This window comes from Pan paniscus, chromosome 8, assembly GCF_029289425.2.
Source record: "Pan paniscus chromosome 8, NHGRI_mPanPan1-v2.0_pri, whole genome shotgun sequence".
In the NCBI taxonomy this organism is placed as follows: domain Eukaryota; kingdom Metazoa; phylum Chordata; class Mammalia; order Primates; family Hominidae; genus Pan; species Pan paniscus.
In genome coordinates, this window is record NC_073257.2 from 98,429,448 (window position 1) to 98,453,845 (window position 24,398).

The 24,398-nt window shown below is 39.3% G+C and overlaps 1 protein-coding gene across 6 annotated transcripts in view; it reads right to left on the reverse strand.

The window, feature by feature from the left end:
• Window positions 1-241: 241 nt before the first annotated feature.
• The window catches only part of WAPL (WAPL cohesin release factor), a 91,100-nt gene continuing 66,943 nt past the window's right edge, over window positions 242-24,398 (reverse strand). For all 6 annotated transcript variants that reach the window (XM_063607490.1, XM_003828204.7, XM_034931021.3 and 3 more), the window contains 8 exons: window positions 24,123-24,199; window positions 18,630-18,805; window positions 18,195-18,310; window positions 16,966-17,130; window positions 11,233-11,440; window positions 8,270-8,358; window positions 2,914-3,009; window positions 242-2,602 (listed from right to left, as the gene is read on the reverse strand). In XM_063607490.1, the coding sequence (XP_063463560.1) occupies window positions 2,537-2,602; window positions 2,914-3,009; window positions 8,270-8,358; window positions 11,233-11,440; window positions 16,966-17,130; window positions 18,195-18,310; window positions 18,630-18,805; window positions 24,123-24,199 (993 nt within the window). In that variant the 3' untranslated portion in view covers window positions 242-2,536. The remainder of the gene's footprint in view (window positions 2,603-2,913; window positions 3,010-8,269; window positions 8,359-11,232; window positions 11,441-16,965; window positions 17,131-18,194; window positions 18,311-18,629; window positions 18,806-24,122; window positions 24,200-24,398) is intronic.

Genomic DNA, 24,398 nt, shown 5'->3' on the forward strand with positions numbered 1-24,398 from the left:
CCTAAATCAAAACAGTTAAGTATGCCAAGGGCCTAACTGAAAATCCAGTCCCTAATTGGCCTGAGTTGTTGAGTTCACATTATATTCAGATGAGTATTATTAAAAACATGAAGAAATAATAAAATATTTAACAAAAACTGGTTAAATGTGTTAAGTGATAGTGTATTTCCCATTAGAGTCAGCTATATATAAAGTTTGTGACACTTCTGTCCTCCAATAGACTTATGTTAAAGACAACATGTGTATTGAAAGTAGCAATTTTATTTGAGTTAAAATTATTTACAAAAACCCAAAGACATACTTCATGAAACTGGTACAAACTATTTTTTCCTGCCGTTGGCTTTTGCTCCAAAGATCACAGCTGAGAAATACTGTATAAAATAAAAATAGGATTGGATTCAGAAAAGTACTCTACTGTTCTAATTTCCAATTGGTAGTATTTACAGAAATATTTACAATGGAAAAAAGGTTACTTTAAAACTTTTAGTTAATTTGCAAGTCAGCCTCAAGTACCCTAAAATGCAGAGTTCTCTGAGGGTTAAAAACACACAAATGCACTGCAGTTGGTGAAGTGATTATCTCCCCCACCACCTCCCCCCACCAAAATCTGCATCTCTATCAGTGCTCGACAATTAGTTATTATTTAAAAAACAAAACAAAACAAAAAACTGTTAAACACTGAGGTAAATCAATTTTCAAATGATTACCAGTGTAACAGAAAAATGCAGTTCACCCTGATTGTTCTCATCCAAATGTTTTATAATATTCCTTACCATCTGCCACAAGTCAGGTTCACCAAAAATCTGTCCCTTTCCCTAAATCCAATGATTAATAAATATCAATGTATTTTGCATTTTAAAATAAAATATAACTAATTTAATTTTATGCGTATCATTTACCAATATGTTTTTAAAAGTATTTTGCTAAGCTAGCTTTAATACTCAGGGCAAATACAATCTCAATGGTTCCCACGTTACACTGGCGTACTATGTTCTTAAAAGGTGATGGGTAGGGGTTGGGGTGGGTAGAAGGAAGAAAACAATTTGCCTGGAATCAGTTACTTCCTTATAGATTTCCCAACAATCTGCATTATCAAAAATAGGAAGACAATAGAAGGCAGCCACTGCATTTAAAAACATTACAGCTGGCACTGATACAAGAGCCCCGATTTGTCACTTTATACAAGGAAATAACAAAGTCTAAATGGGTAAAAATTAGACTTTTAGCTATTTTCCCCAATACACACCAAACTAATATTTTTATGGCTTCAAGTTTTACAAATCCAATGAAGAAACATGATGTAACTACCTGAAAGGTATTTAAAAGTATTAATGAAAAAGCTCTCTAGAAAGCCTGTATTCAGGCCCAATCAATAAAAAAGGAAAAAAAAAAGTATAACCAGTGGTGTGAACAATAATACAAGAAAAATTTGCAATGTTATGATATTAAATCTATAAAATGTTTTGTGTTCCATAACTGTTTTTCAAATAACTGCTCTATGAACAAAGAATCTGAATGAAAAAAGGGTCTTCTCTAAACCAGCAATTTAAGGCTTTGCGCTTATGCAATTGATCCTGTCACTCTATAGAAGAATATACATGTTATCTGGAAATAGGAATTCCACATTGGTGTTTTAGCTTCCTTATATTTATTGTACTGAACATTAGAAAATATATCTAGAGAGTCTTTCCTCAAAATCTAATAATGTTTTAAGAGCCTCCCTAGCATTAAGTGTAAACTACCCTGGCTTTGACTATTTTGCCTCCTCCTTTAACAGGGCACATCATCTTATATAATATTCCCTCAAACTGTTGTTTTTCTTGTGCCTATAGCTATGACACATTATGGTATGATATTGAATATGGTTGTGGTCTCAAAAGTAAAAAATAGTTCAATAACCCAAACCTAATCAAGAATAAAAAAATATACTATTAATCCCGTGTATCTTTGGATTCCATCTAATTTTAAATATAGACAGTAGTTCAGGGAACAACAACCAAAAAATTCACAAAATTATTAAAAGCTTTATTTACGATTGGAATCATTCAACAAAAAAGCAAAAGCAAATGAGCCTGAAAAAGGAACTAAGCTGTTGTCTAGAATGTCCTCAAAACATTCGCTACCTCAGTAGCTAAGCTGCCTTTGCACCTGGCTGGCATGACAACAGTGGCTCAACATACACAGCAGTTGCACTAACAGCAGCACAAATTTTCCCCTTCAAACTTGCCCAGAATAAAGCAAGAAAACAAGGGGAGGGTATAAACTCTGCCAAAGTAAATGTATTTAAATACTGCATGGAATTGTTAACAGCCTGAACCTTTTCCCTCATTTTTGATAGTTGCAGATTGATGTAGTAACTGTCATTTAGCAAATGCCGAATGCATGACGAAGAAATCAGGTGGCCTTAAAAATCCAAACACGAATGATACTGATGAATGTTCTTGGTATATCTTCAAGGACTTCTTTCATGACTTGACTTTTCTTTGTCTAAGGATAGCTCCAGCATTACCGAGCACCTGAAGCAAAGGTAAAGCAGCTAGCAATGTTCCAAATATTCAATCACTCTAGAGATAGATTTCTGGCCAGTTGTTCCAACAGCACACTGAAAGCAGGGTGAAGGGGAAAGGAAGTAACAGTTAATATTTAACAGATTTTAAGAAGTATAAATAAAAGTTTACCTCTAGATTTACTAAACTGAACACTACAAATCAAAGTACACCAAGATTAAATTGTGGGTTTGATAAAGTTATTTGCCATAACATGCAATGATTACCTTGAAGAAATAGAACACGATTATTAAAATTAAAAGAAAATCCCTTTTTGCTCCCACTTACTATGGCCATAGTATTTTTATGTCTACTGTCAATGTTTTATAAATTTAAAATCATATAAGCTGTAATAAAAGCTACTTACAGTGAGATTCATAAAGCTCAAAAATTTTTTGAGCATCTCTGTCATTATTGAAAAGTCTCCTTCTGGCAGATATTCCCGCACAGTGGTTACATTGATCTGAGGAAACAGAGCAAGAAATATTGGTCAGCTGGCAGAAAACATGAGATTGCACCTCGTACAATGTTGTTGGTTTTGACACACATCTTGGTGCAAATTTTTAAGATCCTTGGAACACGTGGTCATTTATTCTCTTTCCACACTCACTCTGCATGTGATTTCCTACCTCACCCTCAGAAAGAAAGGAGAAAGGTAAAGTTGGCAAAAGCTACAAAGAAATATTTGTGTACACATTTACTTACTTTTTTTTTTTTTTTTTTTTAAATGAAACAGTCACTCTGTTACCCAGGCTGGAGTGCAGTGGTGTAATCTCAGCTCACTGCAACCTCCACCTCCTGGGTTCAAGTGATTCCCATGCCTCAGCCTCCCGGGTAGCCGGGATTAAAGGCACGTGCCACCACGCCTGGCTAATTTTTGTATTTTTAGCAGAGACGTGGTTTCATCATGTTGGCCAGGCTGGTCTCGAGCTCCTGGGCTCAAGTAATCCACGCACCTCGGCCTCCCAAAGTGCTGGAATTACAGGTGTGAGGCAGCATGCCGACCTACTTTCATAAATGCAAAGAAAAAGGCCTGAAATAACAAACTGCACTGTTTAATGTATGTGAGTGTTTCACTGGGGGCCCTGGGGGAATAGGAGAAGAGGGTGAGGACTTTAGACCTGAGAATGTACTCACAAAGCTGCTCATGAAATAAAAAGATCAAAGAAAAATTCACATCCTTCACAGATGAATTCAACTAATTATATAGGACAGGAATTAACTAGAAGCATCTTTCCAAAGGCAATCTAACCTCATCTATGATAGATTCTCAGACAATATCAGGAGAGAAAACCCTTCATTATTAGCAAGAAGCAGCCAAACTATATATAAACCAATCTGTTATATGGAAAACATTACACAACCTGCTTAAAAAACTATTTCATTAAAGAATGCTTTAAATGTTTTACGGAGAATAAAAAGAAAAAATCTTTTAGGAAGGTTCACCTGTAGTAAGGGGCAAAAGAAAGTATACTGTCCCAAGTTTGGGGACACAAGGTAAAGGGTTAAACAAAACCAACCAAAAAACAAAAATAAAACACACAAAAGCTCCCAATTCGACTTTTGTTAGCGGGGGCAAAAAAGGAGAGATGACATATTTCTCTTCAGAAATTTGCCACTACCCACCCCCTTTTTCCTATTCCCATGCCAGGGTACTCGCAAAATTAGAAAGCAGCAAAAAAATGAGATGAATACAGCTTCAGAAAAGATCTAATCAAAACACCGCTAAAGTACTCATGTGCTGAAGATATCAGTTACACACATTCAAACTGATCCTCCCACCAAAAGCTATCACAGTGGTGGGCAAAATAGTGGCTAAGGTGTCTCTAGAGAACTGCTCAGTAGAAAAGTACACCTCTGTAATAGAGAATATATGATTAGCTCCTATATTTTGGATGAAAGCCCCTCATTAATCCAAATCAAACCCTTCTCTATCAACACACTACAGAACATGACATACAGCATTTCTGAGGCAATGGGAGGGACAGTGACAGCATTTTTTAACAGAATATAGCAGGTACAAAAAGAAAAGGCATGATACAGCATGGCCTATTTGAAAAATTTTAAAAGTGTCCAGTAGGTTTGGAAATTGGAGAAGCAGTCTTAAGTCCAGGGTCTTGCAACACTAAACAGTCATTAGTCCCCTTCCTGGCTGTGAGCCAAGGAAGACTGGGCAAGGAGCTACGTGATCAGTAAGTGCTCTGAAGTAAGTTAGCTCCAGTGGCAATGTGCAATGTCCCAGGAATGGGGGGGCAACAAAGCAGGAAGAGCAGTGAGGAGACTGACCCCTGCAATGCACCAGCTGCAAAGTGAGAAGACATGGAGGGCAAGTGAAAATGGGATCAGACCACAAAGCAGCATTTACTGCAACAACCACATGCTTTCTTATCTATCTCTTTTCACTTACACATTAGGTAAACCAAACTTCCTTTACATTTTGTGGTATCAGCTAGCTTTTTGGTGTTAATCATAATAATCTCCAAGGCAACAAATAAATCTGGGGCTCTATGAATTCACAACATTGCCCACAACTTAAGAACATTCTCTTTTTAGAGACAAGATAGATACAGGCAAACACAAATAGGAATTAGCATGGGAAAGATGGCCCAAGATAAATCATATGTGGTAATAACACAATTTCAAGAACGATTATGTAAGAAAGAACGTGACTGAAATATGACTGAACCTATAGTGTGTACAAAACAGAGTATCTAAAAATCTTTAAATTTAAATATTATTTTCATTGCTTTTTTTTTTGAGATGGAGTCTCGCTCTGTTGCCCAGGCTGGAATGCAGTGGTGCGATCTCCACTCACTGCAAGCTCTGCCTCCCGAGTTCACGCCATTCTGCTGCCTCAGCCTCCCGAGGAGCTGGGACTACAGGTGCCCACCACCACGCCCGGCTAACTTTTTTTTTTGTATTTTTAGTAGAGACGGGGTTTCACCGTTTCACCGTGTTAGCCAGGATGGTCTCGATCTCCTGACCTTGTGATCTGCCCACCTTGGCCTCCCAAAGTGCTGGGATTACAGGCGTGAGCCACTGCGCCCGGCCTTTTTTCATTGCTTTTGAGGCCTGCCTCTTCCTCCTTTCCTGTGTGTGATGGGTTTCTGATTTGCTCTTAAAATCTTGTCATTGGAAATAAGAAAAAGGGATATAAAGATCTTGCGGGGCCTCCAGAGCCACGATGAGAACTTTGGTCTTGATCCTGAAATCGGTGGTACCCAGAGGGGCCACACAGAGTGGGCTGTTGTATTTAGGTTAGTTAAAATGTTAAGTATGGAAGAGATGGACAAGATGGATTCAGAAAAACACACAGGACTTAGATACAGAAAGTGAAGAAAAAAAAAAAAAAGGCAATACAAAGAATTAGATGGCTAAAGTAAGGAAACGTGGGTGGGTAGATGGGCCCAGGTACACAGAGCCAGCATGAGTTCCTGCTCAAATAAAGCCATTCATTTATCATTAACTCTGTTCTTCCAGTCCTCCAGCTTCAAAAAGAGATGGCCCCTGTTTCCTGCTGAAACTAACGCCCCCCTCCTATAGGCCTCCACTCTTTGTTCCCTCAATGCCCTTGCTCCTAGAAAACAATCTGCCTTCCATTTCAAAATCTGGCTTTACAAATGGACTTTACACTTAAAAATAATCCACCTATGCCCAACCCCCCATCTGAAAGAGAACACTCACAATGATTCTGCTGGACCCTTCTTCAACAGTTTTACCCTTCATATTTGTTTTTCCCAAGGCAGCAGACTATCCCCTAGTCACAACCTTTCACTTTCAGGCTGACTCAGCCTGATTGTCTAGACATTTGTATTTCTCCTAAGTGAATCCTGATGATCTAATCCACTCACAGTAATCCCATGTTCCCAGCCAGTGACTGGTTCAGACAAAAGCATTGTGACCCAATGCTGGCCAAGATGAGAAGTCTACCTGGTGAGGGGTGAGAGTGGCATGGGGTCCCACAGGGGAAATAAACAAACAGTTGTCTTAAAAAGATATGTATTTCCAGCCAATGTACCTATAAAAAAAAAAAAACTATAGAGGAAGAGGCCCTATTACTGCTAGGCACTACTTAATTTGATGAGACACCTAGCTGTAGTCAGCACGGGACCATAAGGGCTAGCAGAGGACAACATGCGGAGGACAGCAGTTTAAAGAGAGAAATGGGGTGGGCACTGTGGCTCACACCTATAATGCCAGCACTTTGAGAGGTCGAGGCAGGAGGATCACTTGAGCCCAGGAGTTCGAGACCGGCCAGGACAACATGGTGAAACCCTGTCTCTACAAAAAAATACAGAAAAATAATAAAGACAGAAATGATCTGAGCCTCTGATGACCTCAGTGAGGCACTGACATCACCCAAATTAGACTCTGCCATCTTGTTTAAGCCAGATGAGTACAGGTTTCATACTATCCCTTCTTTTACTCCAACCAAAGGCATGTGAACAGATTCATCCATCAAACAAGAGCTTTTTCTTTTCTTCTTTTTTTTTGAAACAGTCTCACTCTGAAGCCCAGGCTGAAGTGCAGTGGCACGATCTTGGCTCACTGCAAACTCCGCCTCCAGGATTCAAGCGATTCGATCCTTGTGCCTCAGCCTCCCGAGTAGCTGAGATTAGAGGCGTGCACTGCCACGCCCAGCAAATTTTTATATTTTTAGTAGAGACATGGTTCTGCCATGTTGGCAAGGCTGGTCTCGAACTCCTAACCTCAAGTGGTCTGCCCATCTCGGCCTCCCAAAGTGCTGAGATTACAGGCATGAGCCACCATGCCCGGCCACAAGAGCTTTTTCATTAGTATTCTGACCTTTGGGATGTACCTTAAAAAGCTCAACAAGTATTTTAAAGTTTTTAATATTATCTACTATTTTGATTTTTAATTTTATTTCATGTATGTAATTCTTCCTTTTTCATGAGATTGAAGCACTGACTAGCTTGTTTTCCAGAACTGCTTTTTCTTACATCTTTAACAGCCTAACTCTGACAGGCACATCCTTCCTAATAAAGCCATAAAGATCAACTTTATTTCACTTTTTAAAAAGTGAAAATCAATTTAATTTACTCCACTCCAGGCCTTACTTAGTAAAACCTATATTGGAAAGGATTAGCATGTAAAAAATGCTATACATTCCCTTTCCAATACAGATTGTACTAAAGTTTTTACTTTAAAACTATTTAGGTAATTTAAATAAAACTACTGGAAATGGCCGGGCACGGTGGCTCACGCCTGTAATCCCAGAACTTTGGGAGTCCAAGGCAGGCGGATCACGAGGTCAGGAGATTGAGACCATCCTGGCTAACACGATGAATCCCCGTCTCTACCAAAAAATACAAAAAAAAGTTAGCCGGGTGCGATGGCAGGCGCCTGTAGTCCCAGCTACTCGGGAGACTGAGGCAGGAGAATGGCGGGAACCAGGGAGGTGGAGCTTGCAGTGAGCCGAGATCGCGCCACTGCACTCCAGCCTGGGTGACAGAACGAGACTCCGCCTCAAAAAAAAAAAAAAAAAAACTACTGGAAATGTTAACACATTTTCTTGCCATTTTTCCTCCATAGGAAACAAACAATTTAAACAACCCTATAATCAGCCAATAGCCTTTGTGGAATAAGTTGGACATTAACGGGGAAACACTGAAGAAATAAATAAGTGAAACATGTAAAGGTATGAAGTCGTTACATTGGAATCTTTCAAAGATACATAAAACATCACTGAACTATGTACTTACTGGACTTTCCTGGCAGAGACACCCAAGAAGTAGTGCTGTGTAGGAGGCCACAATGCAATCCTCCATGTGTTTGCCGGCATGCTGAAGGGCTGAGAGAATTGAAGTAAAGAATTGTAACAGTATTATTAATTAACACAAACCTCACAAAACCAACCATTCTGTTAGTTATCTTTACTTCAAAACTGCTACAAATCAACGAATGATGCTAGGACAACTGGATATCCACAGATTAACAAAAATTTAATCAAAATGAAATAGGGATCCAAAAGAAAAGCTGAAACCATAAAACTTTTAGTTAAAATTTTTGTGTTGCAAAGGACACAATTAACAAACTGAAAAGATTAATCCACAGAATGAGAGAATATATTTGCAAATCATGAACTTGTTAAGGGTCAAGTATCCAGAACATATAAAAAACACTCTTACAACTCAACAACAAAAACAACCCAATTAAAACTGGGCAAAGGGCCAGGCGTAGTGGCTCACACCTTTAATTCTAGCACTTTGGAAAGCTGAGTTGGAAGGATCACTTGAGCTCAGGAGTTTGAGACCAGCCTGGGCAACAGAGTGAGACCTCCTCTCCACTAAAATTCAAAAACCTTTAATGGGTGTGGCGGTGCACGCCTGTAGCTCCCAGCTACTTGCAAGGCTGAGGTGGGAGGATCGCTTGAGCCTGGGACGTCAAGGCTGCAGTAAGCCCTGATCGTGCCACTGCTCTCCAGCCTGGGTGACAGAGCAAGACTCTGTCTCAAAAACAACAAAAACAACCCACAAAACCGGGCAGAAGACTTAGAGATTTCTTCAAACAAGATACACAAATGGCCAATGAGTTCATGAAAAGATGGTCAGCATCATTAATCACCAGGGAACTGCAAATCAAACCACAATGAGATATCATGTCACGCCCACTAGGATGACTAAAAATTTTCTTTTACAATACAAGTAACTTGGAACCTTCATACGTTGCTGATGGGAATGTAAAATAGTGCAGCCACACTGGAAAACAATTTGGCATTTTCTTAGAATGTTAAAACACAGTTACATACAATCCAACAATTCCAACTCCTAGGTATAAATCCAAAAGAAATGAAAATGTATGTCTACAAAAAAACTTGTAGATAACTGTTCAAAAAGCTAAAAAGCAGAAACCACTCAAATGTCCATCAGTAAACAAATAAACTATGGTATAACAATATTATGGAATATTATTTGTCTAAGGAATACAGTATTAACAAATACTGTATCACGGATGAACTTTGAAAACATTCTGCTGGCTGAAAGAAGCCAGTCATAAAAGGCAACATATTGTATGACTCCTTTTTAAATGGAATGTCCAAAACAGGCAAATCCATAGACACAGAAAGTAGATTAGTGGTTGCCAGTGCCCAGGGAGGAGGGGAAAATAGGGGTGATGGCTGCTAATGGGTACTGGGTTCCTTTAGTGGTGATAAAAACAATATTTGGAATTAGTGGTGATGGCAGCACAACCTTGTGAATACATGAAAAACTACTGAATTACTCATTTTTAAAGGATGAATTGTACAGTCTGTGAATTCTATCTCAATAAAGCTGTAACTTTTTAAAAGACTGCTAAAAAACCAAAAATGTTATCACGCCAAAAAAAAAAAAAAAAGAAATGCATCAAAACCTAGTAACTGAGAAAAAGGAAAAGAAAAGTATTACAATATTAAAACTAATGGTGATCAGATTTGGGGAGGAGTGGAAGTAACAGGAGAAAAGGCTCAGAACGAGACGTTGCTGCGGCTTGCTTCCTACTGATGTGAAGCTGAACATATTATGGTCGTCCCTCTGCATCCAAGGGGGATTGGTTCCAGGATGCCAGCACCCTCCAATACCAAAACTGGAGGAGGCTCAAATCTCTGACAGGAAAGGGTGCAGTATTTGCATATAAGTCACATACATCCTCTGGCATACTGTAAATCATTTCTAGATTACTTATGACACCTAATAAAATGTAAATGTTATGTAAATAGCTGTTATACTATATTATTTACTAACCTGTATTATTTTTTCTTCCTCAAATATTTTTGATTTGTGGTTGGCTGACTCTGTGGATGTGGAACCCACATGTATGGAGGGCGGACTGAACTTAAATTCATAACCTTAGTGATACGAAGTTACAAATGGCTATTTTGCAGAACTTGTATAAATGGCAAAAGTTGTATCACAAATTCTGACAACAGTAGATACTCAATAATGTATGATTAGCGAAGATATTACCTCTAGTATCTTTTTTTTTTAATGAGAAAGGGCCTCACTCTGTCACCCAGGGTGGAGGGCAGTGGCACAATCATAGCTCACTGTAACTTTGAATTCCTCAGCTCAAGCAATCCTCCCACCTCAGCCTCCCAACCACCTAGGACTACAGGCTTGTGCCACCATGCCAAGCTAATTTTTTATATTTTTTGTAGGGATGGGGTCTTGCTGGATTGTTGTCTCAAACTCCTAGCCTCAAGTAATCCTCCTGCTTCAGCCTCCCAAAGTGCTGGGCTCACAGGTGTGAGCCACCAGCCTACAGTATATTTCTTACTGTGTTTACCATCTAGTACTTACACTTTGAGAACTATTACTGTAATCTGACAATAGATCTTCAAGTTTAAAGTGAAGCTGAAAAAACAATCTCAAAAACTGAAAACTGAAAAAATCCTATTATGTCTCCTATATGTCTCTTCACAGATGAGTAAAGGAAAGGAGGGCCCCGGAAGGAAGAGTGACTTAACTGGATCTTTCCCGTCACTAGCATGCCTGCCACTGGCATGCACCTTCCTCACTGTGGGAGAACTACCACAAGCACTTAAGTATCAAAGCTTGTCTGGATTGAACTAGAGAGGTCCTCAAGCAATAGCCAGATTAAGACAATCTGCAAATTAAAATAGTTTGAAGAAAAAAACAAAATCAAACCACTATCTTCAATTTAAATACACCATTCAAAGTAAATATACCTTTATTGAGGTCAAGTTCTTCATCCTCCTCCTCCTTCTTATGTTTCTCTTCTGTACCATCAGTCTTTTCAGTTGACACCCACTGTATTTCTCCACTTGTTTCTTGCCACTCTCCACTCTTATCATGCTGAGTGGTGGGAGCATCTTTGATCAACTCATCTGTTTTACTTTCTGCTAGCTGGGCTGCCCGCTCTCGCTCAAGGAATAGCTGATAAAAATTATTTTTGAAGATCATTAAAAAGAGATTGCCAATCAATATGCATATATGCAAATATAAAGTTATAGTTGCTTTTAAATCTATCACTAACTCTAAGATGGTTATGTGATAAAAAGAGGTGAGTATAAGTAAAAGCTTTTGCTCTACACCCTACTGAAAGCCAAAACGAAAGTATAAATGCTGCTAAGATTCAATGAAGTCATCTAATAATGATGCAGGTTGCTTGCAAGAATGAGTCTCAATAATTTCCCTTAATTTGCATAATACAAGAAATTCAAGCAAAAAAATACAAAATTGGAAAATTCTTAAGTCAAAAGGGAATATGCTAAATTCCTTGCCTTCACTTACTTTATTTTCCCTATGCTGGTATAGTACTGACACATAGAAAACACTGACACAATTTGGGAAATGCTCCAAGTTACTAGAAAGAATTGCCTGAAAATCAAATGCCAAGTAGACCTCAAAGATTTGTTGAGTATACAGAAGAGTGGTATATAAACTTCAAAGAGAGATTATATAAAATAATATCTTTCAGAAAATAAAAATTAAACTTTATAGAGAACAGCAATTCTCAAAATTGGTCTAAGAATCCCTACGGATCCTTAAGACCCTATCAGGGAGTAAAGGAGGTCAAAATTACACTCATACTACTACTAAGGGGTCTGCTGACTTGTTTCTTCTTTCACTGAGTGCACAGTGGAGTTTTGGAATCTACATGCCATGTGATTATGTCACTGCTCTAACAGCTAATGTAATGTCTCCCAGTTTCAATTTCTAATTCAGTAAATATAGATAGATAAAGTACATATAAACAACAAAAGCTCTCTGGATTTCCCAATAATTTTCAAGCCCTGAGATAAAAATGTATTAGAAGAGAATGATGGACCCCTACTTATGACTCCAGAAAGAACTGAGTTGTTGGGGGTTACAGTTTACTCTGAAGACACAACTTCAAGGATTACTGCTTTTGAAAAGGCCAAAAAAGGAAGCTAAACACAGCAAGGGCTTTGGAAAAATAAAAAGAATGAACCACTACTATTTCTGGACATATACAAAATGCCATTTAAGGAAATACCAAAAACATCCAGGAACCTGTTAGACTGGCAAAAATCTTGGCAAGAGTATGAAAGAATGGGGACTCTTATAAAAAAAAAGTTTTAGGGGGAAGTATAAATTAAGGGCACAGGAAGTATGTGTTTAGTGATGAGGGTGGGAGGAGTTAGGCATATCAACTTTAAATACAGTACAATATATTCTGACACAATTCCTAAACCAGGAAATTACGCCCACAGACATACTTTGAAAAGTATGGCCTGGCCATGCAGGGTGGCTCATGCCTGTAAATCCTAGCACTTTGGGAGGCTGAGGCAGGCGGATCACTTTAGGTCAGGAGTTGGCGACTAGCCCGGCAAACACAGTGAAACCACCTCTACTAAAAATACAAAAATTAGCCAGGCGTGGTGGCGCAAGCTTGTAATCCCAGCTACTTGGGAGGCTGAGGCAGGAGAATCACTGGAACCTGGGAGTCAGGGGTTGCAGTAAGCTGAGATGGTGCCGCTGCACTCCAGCCTGGACGACAGAGCAAGACTCTGTCTCCAAAAAAATTTTAAAAAAAGAAAAGTATGGCCTAAGATTTAGATGCTATGGTATTTATTTCTGTAATTTTTGTAACAAAATAAAACTTAAAGAAAACAGAAAACCATCAAAAAGTGTATCAGTAGAGGTTTGGTTAAATAAAGTACTAAGGCAGGGCATGGTGGCTCATGCCTGTGATCCTAGCACTTCAGGAGACAAAGCAGGAGGATCACTTGAGTGCAAGAGTTTGAGACCTCAGCTCTACAAATACGAAACTTAGCCAAACGTGGTGGCATGTGCCTGTAGTTCCAGCTACTTGGGAGGCTGAGGTGAAAGGATCACCTAAGCCTGGAAGGTAAAGGCTGTAGTGAGCTGTGACTGGACCACTGTACTTCAGCCTGGGTAAAAGAGTGAGACCCTGTATGTATGTATGTATGTATGTATGTATAAATCAAAAAGCTACTAGTTTGCCGTCATTACAAAGAATGTGATGAACCTACGTGTTGACATGAAGAGCTCAGGAAGACACATTAAGCAAAGAGTGGGTATAGACTAAATACTAGGTACAGTAAGAGTCCATTTATATAAAACACATTGCACATTTTTTTATTTACTTTTCGGACAGGGTCTTATTCCCATTGCCCAGGCTGGAGTGCAGTGGCAGGATCATGGCTCACTGCAGCCTCGACTTCCTGGGCTCATGTGATTCTCCCACCTCAGCCTCCCAAATAGCTGGGACTACAGGCACATGCCACCACACCTGGCTAATTTTTTAATTTTTAGTAGAGACATAATTTTGCCATGTTGCCCAGGCCAGGCTCAAACTCCTGGGCTCAAGCAATCTGCCTGCCTCAGCCTCCCCAAGTGCTGGGATTACAGATTACAGGCATGAGCCACCATGTCTGGCCTGCACATTTATTTTGATATATGCATAAACACTAATTTCTCAGGACAAACACAAAACTATTACAAATGGTAATGTTTTAGGAAATAGATTTGTGGAGTTTAAACCTTTCTGGATCTGACTTTTTTTCCCCCACTATGTATGTGAATTATGTTTGGTTTTTAAAAAATAAACAGATCCATAAATAGGTAAGAAAAGAACAGCTAGAAAGAGGAAAGTTCATGTCAGTAATCAGAACTACCTGTAAGATTCCATTTATACAACATTATCGAAAAGATACGTAATTTGAAAATTACTGGATTCAGGCCAACGTTATCAGTAGCATAAAGGATATAAATCTGAACATGGATTTTTCCACTCTATCTTTGAATAACAGAATTAAGAGCCATTTCTTGACACTTTAAGGTAACTGATGTGAGTACAAGGCAGCACAATTTTCTAAAATGAGTAACAGAACCCATCACCCAAAAGGTATTACAATCGAAAAACAAAAACTTTAAACTGATTTAAAAATGACAAACCATAAACCATAGCAGATAAAAGAAAGACAGAGAAGATATAGGATGATACCCTGAAGGACAAGAGGCTTCTATAACACTAAGTGCAAAAGAGGAATACTGGAAGTGATATTCCCAGGTCAATTAAACACAGTAGGAAAATTTGAGACTATCCCTGAAACAACTCACAAACAGGGATCTCTGAGGGTGTGGGGATGGCTTCTGCAAATGAACCCCTATTATGTGGATAATGCAGATCTATCATCTGTGCCTTTAAACACAGCTCCTGAGGCGACTGACGGTAAGTTTTTATTCATTTCTAGGTTCCATTTGAAGAAAAGTCAATTTTTAAAAGAAAGAGACTAGAATGATAGAAAAAAATAAAACAAGAGATGGAAAAAGATAGAAAACACGTTGGTGGTAGCTAGGAGACAGGGAGGGCAGGTAGGCTGTACAGTGAGCAGCAAAAGGGAATTCTTTTATGGTGACGGTTCTATACCTCAATGTAGTGGGGGAGTACATGAATCTATACACGTAATAAAACTGAACAGAGGTACATATGTTACACACAAACATAAATGAATGCAGATGAAAATGGTGAAACTGAATAAGGTCTAAAGTGCAGTTAACAGTAATGTACTAATGTCAATTTCTTGGTTTTGCTATAGTACCACAGTTATATAAGATGTCACCATTTGAGGAAGTTAGGTAAAGGGTAAATGGGAGGGATTCTTTGTACTATTTTTGTAACTTCCTGTGAGTCTATAACTATTTTGAAATAAAAAGTTTAAAAACAAGTCTACTGAACAGAAAAAAAGAATACTTTTTTTAAACGTTTTTGAGACAGGGTCTCACTCTGTTGCCCAGGCTGGAGCACAGTACTGTAATCACGGCTCACGACAACTTCAAACTCCTGGGTGCAAGCAATCCTCTCACTTCAGCGTCCCGAGCAGCTGGTACTATGAGCATGCACCACCACACTCAACCAACTGTTTTATTTTTTGTACAGACAGGATCTCACTATGTTGCCCATGCTGGTCTCAAACTCCTGAGCTCAAACAATCCACCCACCTTGGCCTCCCAAAGTGCTGGGATTATAGGTGTGAGCTACCTTGCCCGGCCAAGAAATGCTTCATTTAGCAGAAAAATAAATGTTGTCAATGGGATCAAAGTGGTAGGTGCCAAACATTTTCAAATGTTTTTTGCATTAAATGAAATCTCTAAATGGTATCTGGAGACTAAAAGCAGTCTATTATCAACTATTGATAGTAAATTACTACTACCATTTACTATTACTGTTACTGATAAGTAATGATAATCTATCACTAGTTTCACATTTAATTTTGTATTTTAAATAAACTAAAACTTCAAGGCTAGTCAAAACGGAGTATTCTGAGTCTAAGAAGAAAAAGCCTAGGGATTAACTACCTCTTATCTATAGTCAACATTCAATCACACATAATAGAGAAGAACAAAAGAGGATAATGAAAAATGACTTTAAATGGCTCAAAGAAACATTCTCGTTCACAATTTCCCATGCTCGGCTACTTTGTCACAGGGAACAGGTGACAAAGGACTTCCAGTTTTCTGTGGTCCATAAGGTCAAAGTTCTGGACACAGATCAGACGAGTAAATAAATACTAGAGGACACGAAGTGGATGTGATGGGCCTGGATTCTTGACTTTTTTTTTTTAAATAGAGATGGGAGCTCACTATGTTGCCCAGGCTGGTCTTGAACTCCTGGACTCAAGTGATCCTCCCCACCTCAGTCTCCCAAAGTGCTGGGATTACGGGCGTAAGCCACTGCACCCAATTTCATTAATAGAACAAATGTGCCTTTGTCTCTGCTTTTTGGTAACAATGCTTAAGGAGTGATTATAACAGTCGAAAAAAAATCAGCAAAATAAAGTAAGAATGCATTCTAAGCAGTGTACCTCTTACTGATCTACAGAGAAATTATACCACCTTTTTTTTTTTTTGGAGACAGAGTCTTGCTCTGTTGTCCAGGCTGGAGTGCAGTGACATGCCACTTCGGCTCACCGCAACTTCCACCTCCTCAGTTCAAGTGATTCTCCTGCCTCTCAGCCTCCTGAGTAGCTGGGATTACAGGTGCATGCCCCCATGCCTGGCTAACTTTTGTATTTTTAGTAGAGATGAGGTTTCACCATATTGGTCAGGCTGGTCTTGAACTCCTGACCTCAAGTGATCCACTTGCCTCAGCCTCCCAAAGTGCTGGGATTATAGGCGTGAGTCACCGCGCCCAGCCTATACCACATTTTTAATTGGTTACAAATTCTGGTTTAAAATAAGCTTTCACCCTAGACGCTGTGAATATTTAAAAATTGGTCAGGTGTAAAACAGTCCCTTTCTACCCCAGCAGAGACATGCTTCAGGAGTTCTAACTAAAAAGGCCGGGGGAGGGGCAGAGAGGGCCAGCAGTGGATGGGCAAGAAAAGGAGGTAAAAGGTGCAAATGATAAAAGAAATTGGACAAATCCAACAAACTGCAGTTATGAGTTTGTTTTTAAAGTGGTTGCTTACCTGCACTAAAGCCTGGACAGCATGAACTTGTCCAGCTATCCTTAAACTATCATCCCCTTCTCCACTACAGATGGAAGAATCAAAAGAACACGATGTTTCCATGTTGACAAGACAGTGCCGATTCCGAGCACTATACTCCACTAGATTTATCAGCAGACCTAAGCCCTTCAAAAATTTTAAAAGACACATATTATCAGAGATGAGTACTTAAAACAAATGAACACAATATACACAATTTTTATTGGCAACTAAAAAGCTGAATATCAGTGTTCTACCACCTACAAAATGGCTAAAAACCAGTAAGTATGAAAGGCCAAAAAGAAAAAAAGAAAAAAAAAAAAAGAAAAAAGGCCAGGCACAGCGCTCATGCCTGTAATCCCAGCACTTTGGGAGGCCAAGGTGGGTGGATCACTTGAGGCCAGGAGCTCGAGACCAACCTGACAAACATGGGGAAACCCCATCTCTACTAAAAATACAAAAATAAGCCAGGTGTGTTGTCAGATGCCTGTAATCCCACCTAACTGGGAGGCTGAGGCAGGAGAATAGCTTGAACCCAGGAGATGTAGGTTGCAGTGAGCCGAGACTGTGCCACTGCACTCCAGCCTGGGCAAAAGAGTGAGTGAGACTCCATCTCAACAACAAACAAAAAAAGAACAAAAAACAAAACAAAACAAAAAAACCACTGATTTTCCCAAAGAATCATTCCTTTTATTTTTAATTGCCAATTTTAGCTTTTGTACTTTTTATTTTTACATAGGGTCTTTCATGGCTTTCTTTTGCACAATAAGAAGTACGTTCAGCCAGACGCAATAGCTCATACCTGTAATCCCACCACTTTGGGAGGCTGAGGCGGGCAGATCACTTGAGGCCAGGAGTTTGAGACCAGCCTTGGCAACATGGCAAAACCCCGTCTCTACTAAAAATACAAAAATTAGCCAGGTGTGGTGGCACACGCCTACAGTCCCAGCACCTGGAAGGCTGAGGCAGGAGAACTGCTTGAACCAGGGAGGCGGAGGTTGCAGTGAGCCAAGATGTTGCCACTGTAGACTCCATCTCCAAAAAAAAAAAAAAAAAAAAGAAAGAAACACACACAGTAAGTTCATAAGGAAATTCATGAAAAAAAACCCACAATATATTAAAGGGTTGGTTCTTAAACCCAAACTAAGGTTAACATTTTGCACACCTTATTAGATATGATACTCATTTCTGAAAAAGTCATTTCAACTTACCAGCACTCGAATATCAAATCTCTGCTCCTGAGGTAGGTACTTTGGAACCTGAAGCACACAGTTCAGCGCTGTGCCTATGAGACCGTCCTGCTCTCCTGTTTTGGTGCTGCCCCACTCTGAAATAAGAAATGGATACAGGAAAATGGTTACTGATTCTTCCTTAGAACACTAATAATGGAGATTTATTAACATGGATATTAACTTAGAATTGTATAGTCATTCCTCTATTGAAACATACTATTGATACTTCTGGGTCAAGCTACTAGGCTTCTAAAAATATCAACTCTTAAAAGCAATTTAAACCTACACATGAGTAAGTCAAGTACATTATGACAAATAAAAAAATCACTACCCCAGGAAAAGGAGAAACAAAAATAACTTGTTTTCACATGCAATATACATCTTTCAATGAGAAAAAAATGGAAAAAATCTTACCATTATCATTAGTTAAATTAAGCAACACCCCGATGATGGCCCTCATGCAGTCCTCCACTGCTTTGCCTACATGGTTAGTTACATTCTGGTGAGGCAGAGGCTTACTGTCAGCTAAGCATATGCTGTCCTCAGCACGGTTGTACTGCTGAATCAGTTCTTCACAATGCTGTAATGCTCTTAAAAGGAAATAAAATATAGACTATTACAGTAAATAATAATAGGTACACAGCAAATTTCTATTTACTTGAAACTAAAGGCTATCGGATGAAATTTCACTTTATTTTGGAAAAACCTGATACCTTAAAAAACTCATTCAAGGAATGTTAAAATTAAAAACTTATGGCAGAAGTTTATATCTGTACTATCAACATTTACCACTAGTAATCTCTTTATTTCCAAATTGTCTCACATGTTATTGATCTCTCCAATATAAGAGACAGACCACAACCCTTTCTCAAACAGGGCAAATGGTTAACAGCTAATGTTGGACACTTCTGAGGTAGTAAATGTTATTACTACATAACAAATGTTAATGTAAAGACAAGTATTAAATATTTCATACGCATTAGAGCAAATCATTATTTTTATTACCTTCACTACCAACGTTGACAGTATAAATCATTATTTTTTAATTTAAGTTCATTCAAATTGACATGTCTCCTCGACAGTTTTCCAAGGGGATGAGCTACATCTAAGGATTCTCGCTCTCCCTCTCCCTCTCCCTCCACGATCTCCCTCTCCCTCTCCCTCCACGGTCTCCCTCTCCCTCTCTCTCCACGGTCTCCCTCTGATGCCAAGCCGAGGCTGGACTGTACTGCCGCCATCTCGGCTCACTGCAACCTCCCTGCCTGATTCTCCTGCCTCAGCCTGCCTAGTGCCTGGGATTGCAGGCGCGCGCCGCCACACCTGACTGGTTTTTGCTGGAGTGCAGTGGCGTGATCTTGGCTCGCTACAACCTCCACCTCCCAGCCGCCTGCCTTGGCCTCCCAAAGTGCAGAGATTGCAGCCTCTGCCCGGCCGCCACCCTGTCTGGGAAGTGAGGAGCATCTCTGCCTGGCTGCCCATCGTCTGGGATGTGAGGAGCCCCTCTGCCCGGCCGCCCAGCCTGGGAAGTGAGGAGCGCCTCTTCCCGGCCGCCATCCCGTCTGGGAAGTGACAAGCGTCTCTGCCCGGCCGCCCATCGTCTGAGATGTGGGGAGCGCCTCTGCCCGGCCGCGACCCCATCTGGGAACTGAGGAGTGTCTCTCCCCGACCGCCACCCCGTCTGGGAGGTGAGGAGCATCTCTGCCCGGCCACCCCGTCTGAGAAGTGAGGAGCCCCTCCACCCGGCAGCCGCCCGGTCTGGGAAGTGAGGAGCGTCTCCGCCCGGCAGCCACCCCGTCCGGGAGGTGGGGGGCAGCCCCCGCCCGGCCAGCCGCCCCGTCCGGGAGGGAGGTGGGGGGCAGCCCCTGCCTGGCAGCCGCCCTGTCCAGGAGGTGGGGGGGCGCCTCTTCCCGGCCACCCCATCTGGGAAGTGAGGAGCCCCTCTGCCCGGCCGCCACCCTGTCTGGGAGGTGTACCCATCATTGAGAACGGGCCATGATGACGATGGCAGTTTTGTCGAATAGAAAAGGGGGAAATGTGGGGAAAAGAAAATCAGATTGCTATTGTGTCTGTGTAGAAAGAAGTAGACATAGGAGACTCCATTTTGTTCTGTACTAAGAAAAATTCTTCTGCCTTGGGATGCTGTTAATTTGCAACCTTACCCCCAACCCCGTGCTCTCTGAAACATGTGCTGTGTCCACTCAGGGTTAAATGGATTAAGGGCAGTGCAAGATGTGCTTTGTTAAACAGATGCTTGAAGGCAGCATGCTCGTTAAGAGTCATCACCACTCCCTAATCTCAAGTACCCAGGGACACAAACACACGGAAGGCCGCAGGGTCCTCGGCCTAGGAAAACCAGAGACCCTTGTTCACATGTTTATCTGCTGACCTTCCCTCCACTATTGCCCTATGACCCTGCCAAATCCCCCTCTCCGAGAAACACCCAAGAATGATCAATAAATACTAAAAAAAAAAGAAAAAAAAAAAACAAATAAAAATTTGCTAGCAGGGTGAGATGGGACAGAATAAAAGATAGAGCGTAAATCTATAATTGTAAAATACTTAACAGCAGGTGGGATGCATAAAAAATATAGCATCTAGATCAGGGACAAATGGAAAAGAAGGCGATATTACTGCATTAGGTTCCCAGAGGTGCTATACAAACAGAAACATGTTTTCTAAATGGTGAAACAGGTATTGAAATGACTCTTTATCAGAACTATGAGTCTTTTTCGCAAGAGAAATTGGATTTACTAGTTGAATGTTTTTCTCTTCCTCTGGCCACAAAGGATATTGGGGCAACCTGAGAGAGGAATCAATAATGTATAGTCTGATGGACACTCAATGATCAGCCTCATAATCTGACTACATAAGCACAATAAAACAAAGTCAGAGTGTCTTGCAAGCTGTCATAGGGGTACTAAGCTGAGAGAAGGACCTTAGTTAAGGCAGCTAGCACTGAGAGGTTTTGTTCAAGCATTCTATCTTTCTATATTCCATTTCACGTCTACTAAATGGTGTCCAAAGTTGCAAAGGTGGTTCTACTCTAATAAGGTAATGGCGAGAAACTATTCTGTATATTGCATGATGATCAGAATAAAACCCAAAGAAATATTTGTAAGGTAAAGGACAAAATGTGTGTGTCATTAACAACTTTATGATACCAAAAAAAAAAAAAAAAAAAAAAGGATTCTCAAGATACTACCCAAAATAACAAGGAAATATAATCCCTAATGGGTCTAGTATTTCTAAAGACACTATTTAAATCACCAAGTCCACGATTTTTAAGTTTAATACAAATCAAGTAAGCCCACTCTGTCAGTTGATTCTTCATGCATTATATAACACACAAAATTCTTAAAGAAACCGTATCTAATCTACGCCTAGTTGCCCTTTAAAACGGCACGTGTATACATATGTAACTAACCTGCACAATGTGCACATGTACCCTAAAACTTAAAGTATAATAAAAAAAAAAACAACAACAACAACAACAAAAAAAAAAAAAAAAGAAAAAAGAAAAAAAAAACATACTGAGAAAATTCTCTAAAAGTTCTTAATATTTTACAACCCTTTGGTCAGGAAGGTGTTCCTCATGTCTAACCTAAAATAATTTGTTCTTCTGGTATTGAATGCTGGTCAGGATTACCATACTGTCACTGGTAACTCAACTGTTTTCAGGCTGGGCTAAACTGGGGCTTTGAAGACAAAAGGAGGTTCAGCATATGTTATTTAATCTTTCTGTATGCTATCTCCAAATTGATCATGGTTTCTGCTGAAAAGCTTAAAAACCTAGAGATAAGTGCTCTTTTACAAACACTCAATTCTGACCTCTACTGCCACTTCTAAGACATTTGGCCTGAATTTCCTAATCACAACAAAAGAGCATCTGTCATATCAAATACTTCCTCTTACAAGTATTTGACAACTTACAAGGTAGTTGTCAGAGGTTATGAAGTATACAAAAGAGATATTTTTAAATCAGAAACAACATACACAATTTTTCTTAATTTAAAAAAGAAAATGAAATCAGAAACATTTAACTTCAATAATCTTTGGTAAGGAAGGGTAAAAACATGGTAGCAAACAACCAGAATGCATGCGGTAAGAGCACTAAATACAGGCAATGCACAGTGGCTAATGCCTGTAATCCCAACATTTTGGGAGGTCAAGGCAGGAGAATCACTTAAGCCCATGAGTTTGAGACAGCTGGGACAACATAGCAAGACCCTGTATCTATTATTAAAAAAAAAAAAAAAAAAGAGTGCTAAATATATATAAAATAGGCCAGGCACGGTGGCTCACGTCTGTAATCCCAACACTTTGGGAGGCCAAGGCGGGTGGATCACCTGAGGTCAGGAGTTGGAGACCAGCCTGGTCAACACGGTGAAACCCCATCTCTGCTAAAAATACAAAAATTAGCCAAGTGTGGTGGCGCACACCTGTTGTCCCAGCTATTCGGAAGGCTGAGGCAGGAGAATCATGTGAATCCAGAAGGCAGAGGTTGCAGTGAGCCGAGATCATGCCACTGTACTCCAGCCTGGGCTCAGAAAATAAAATAAAATAAAATAAAGAAAAATAAAATATACAAATGCAAGATACAAAACGTACAAATCCAAGACAAAAAAAGGAGATTTTAAAAACCTACAGATTAAGAAAATCTACTGAGACTAGAAATTTGAGACTACTGAAAATTAGAATATTGACTAAACATAAAATATTAAGCAACTAATAATGTGTGGCATGAAAATGGCACTGGGGTTATATTTTTTAAAAGAGTCCTTTTCTTCTAGGCATTATGTACTTAAGTATTTATGGATGAAATAATATCTGGATCTGTTTCAAATAATACAGGAGAGGGAATGGATGAGGTTACAGATGGAAACCAGACTGGCCATGATTGATAATGTGTACATTACAGTTTATTACACTATTTATATTTGAATTCCTCCAAAATAAGAGGTTAAAAAACAGATAAACTAGAGTAAGACTGCAATGGGCCTTTGATAAGGCTGACTTCAATAAGAAAGTTGTACATATATCCAAAGACAATAAGGAATCAGAGATTTGAGAAATTAAAATTATTTTTTCAAAGCAGCGATTTGGAGAAAGTTAACTCCATGTGGTATTGTTCTGGATAGGCTAAAGGCCAGAGAACTAGGGCAGATATCAAGAACTAGGACAGAGATATCAGGAAGAGGTTGCTGTAATAAGACAGAACCAGGACTGGAGACATACTTGGGAATTTTACCTGCACGGAGGAGACAGCATTAGCCTAATTGTGATGAAATGTGGGAAGAAATAAATGTGGAATGGAAGAAGCTACATACAGATATAGAAAAACAGGTCTAAATAAAGTGCAGAAGAAGAGGGCTAGAAAAGTCCATTTAAAACAAGAATGAGGAAAAATGCTTAGTATTTACTATACGCCAAGTACTGTTTTAGGCTTTGCATATTAACTAATTTAACTCATTAACATGTATCACAAATAAGATACAAAAGATACTTTAAAAATCATTTAAATTTAAAAATTTTTATATGTATTTTTAATATACACATATTTTTAAATATCTACTACGTATATATTTCTTACAAACATACAAATTAACTCATTTTACTGTAATAAAAATCCTAGGTGGGTTAGCCACTATTATTATCCCCCTTGTAAAGAGCTTGATTTGTACATTACAAAAGTTATACAGCTGAAATTATCAAGCTGGAATCCACACTGTCATTTTGTGTCCAAAATCTGTACTCTTAAAACTTTTGTTACACAATGTGAACCGATTCATAGAACTCAACAGAGCATTTCATGGAGGAAGCTAATCCAAATTTCTTTCATTTATGGTCAATCCAAATGTTTAAAATAAGTAACAATGTTAGTTGTTAACTAATAAACAAAAAACTTACTTAGCTGATGAAACAATAAGTTGGGAATCTTTATATGCTATCAAGTAGCTTTGATTTTCGGGATTATGCACAGTTACCTAAAAAGGAAGAATATGAAATAATTGTGGCAATCCAAAACTTTCATTCATTCATATAACACCACATTCTGCCTGGTGCGTAAAAGATACAAAGATGAGGAAGAAACAGCCCTTGTTACCAAAGGGAATAATTTCACAACCTACAGGTTCCAGGTGTAAAATAAGAAAGCTAATGCTTTATGAAAAAATTAAGACATCA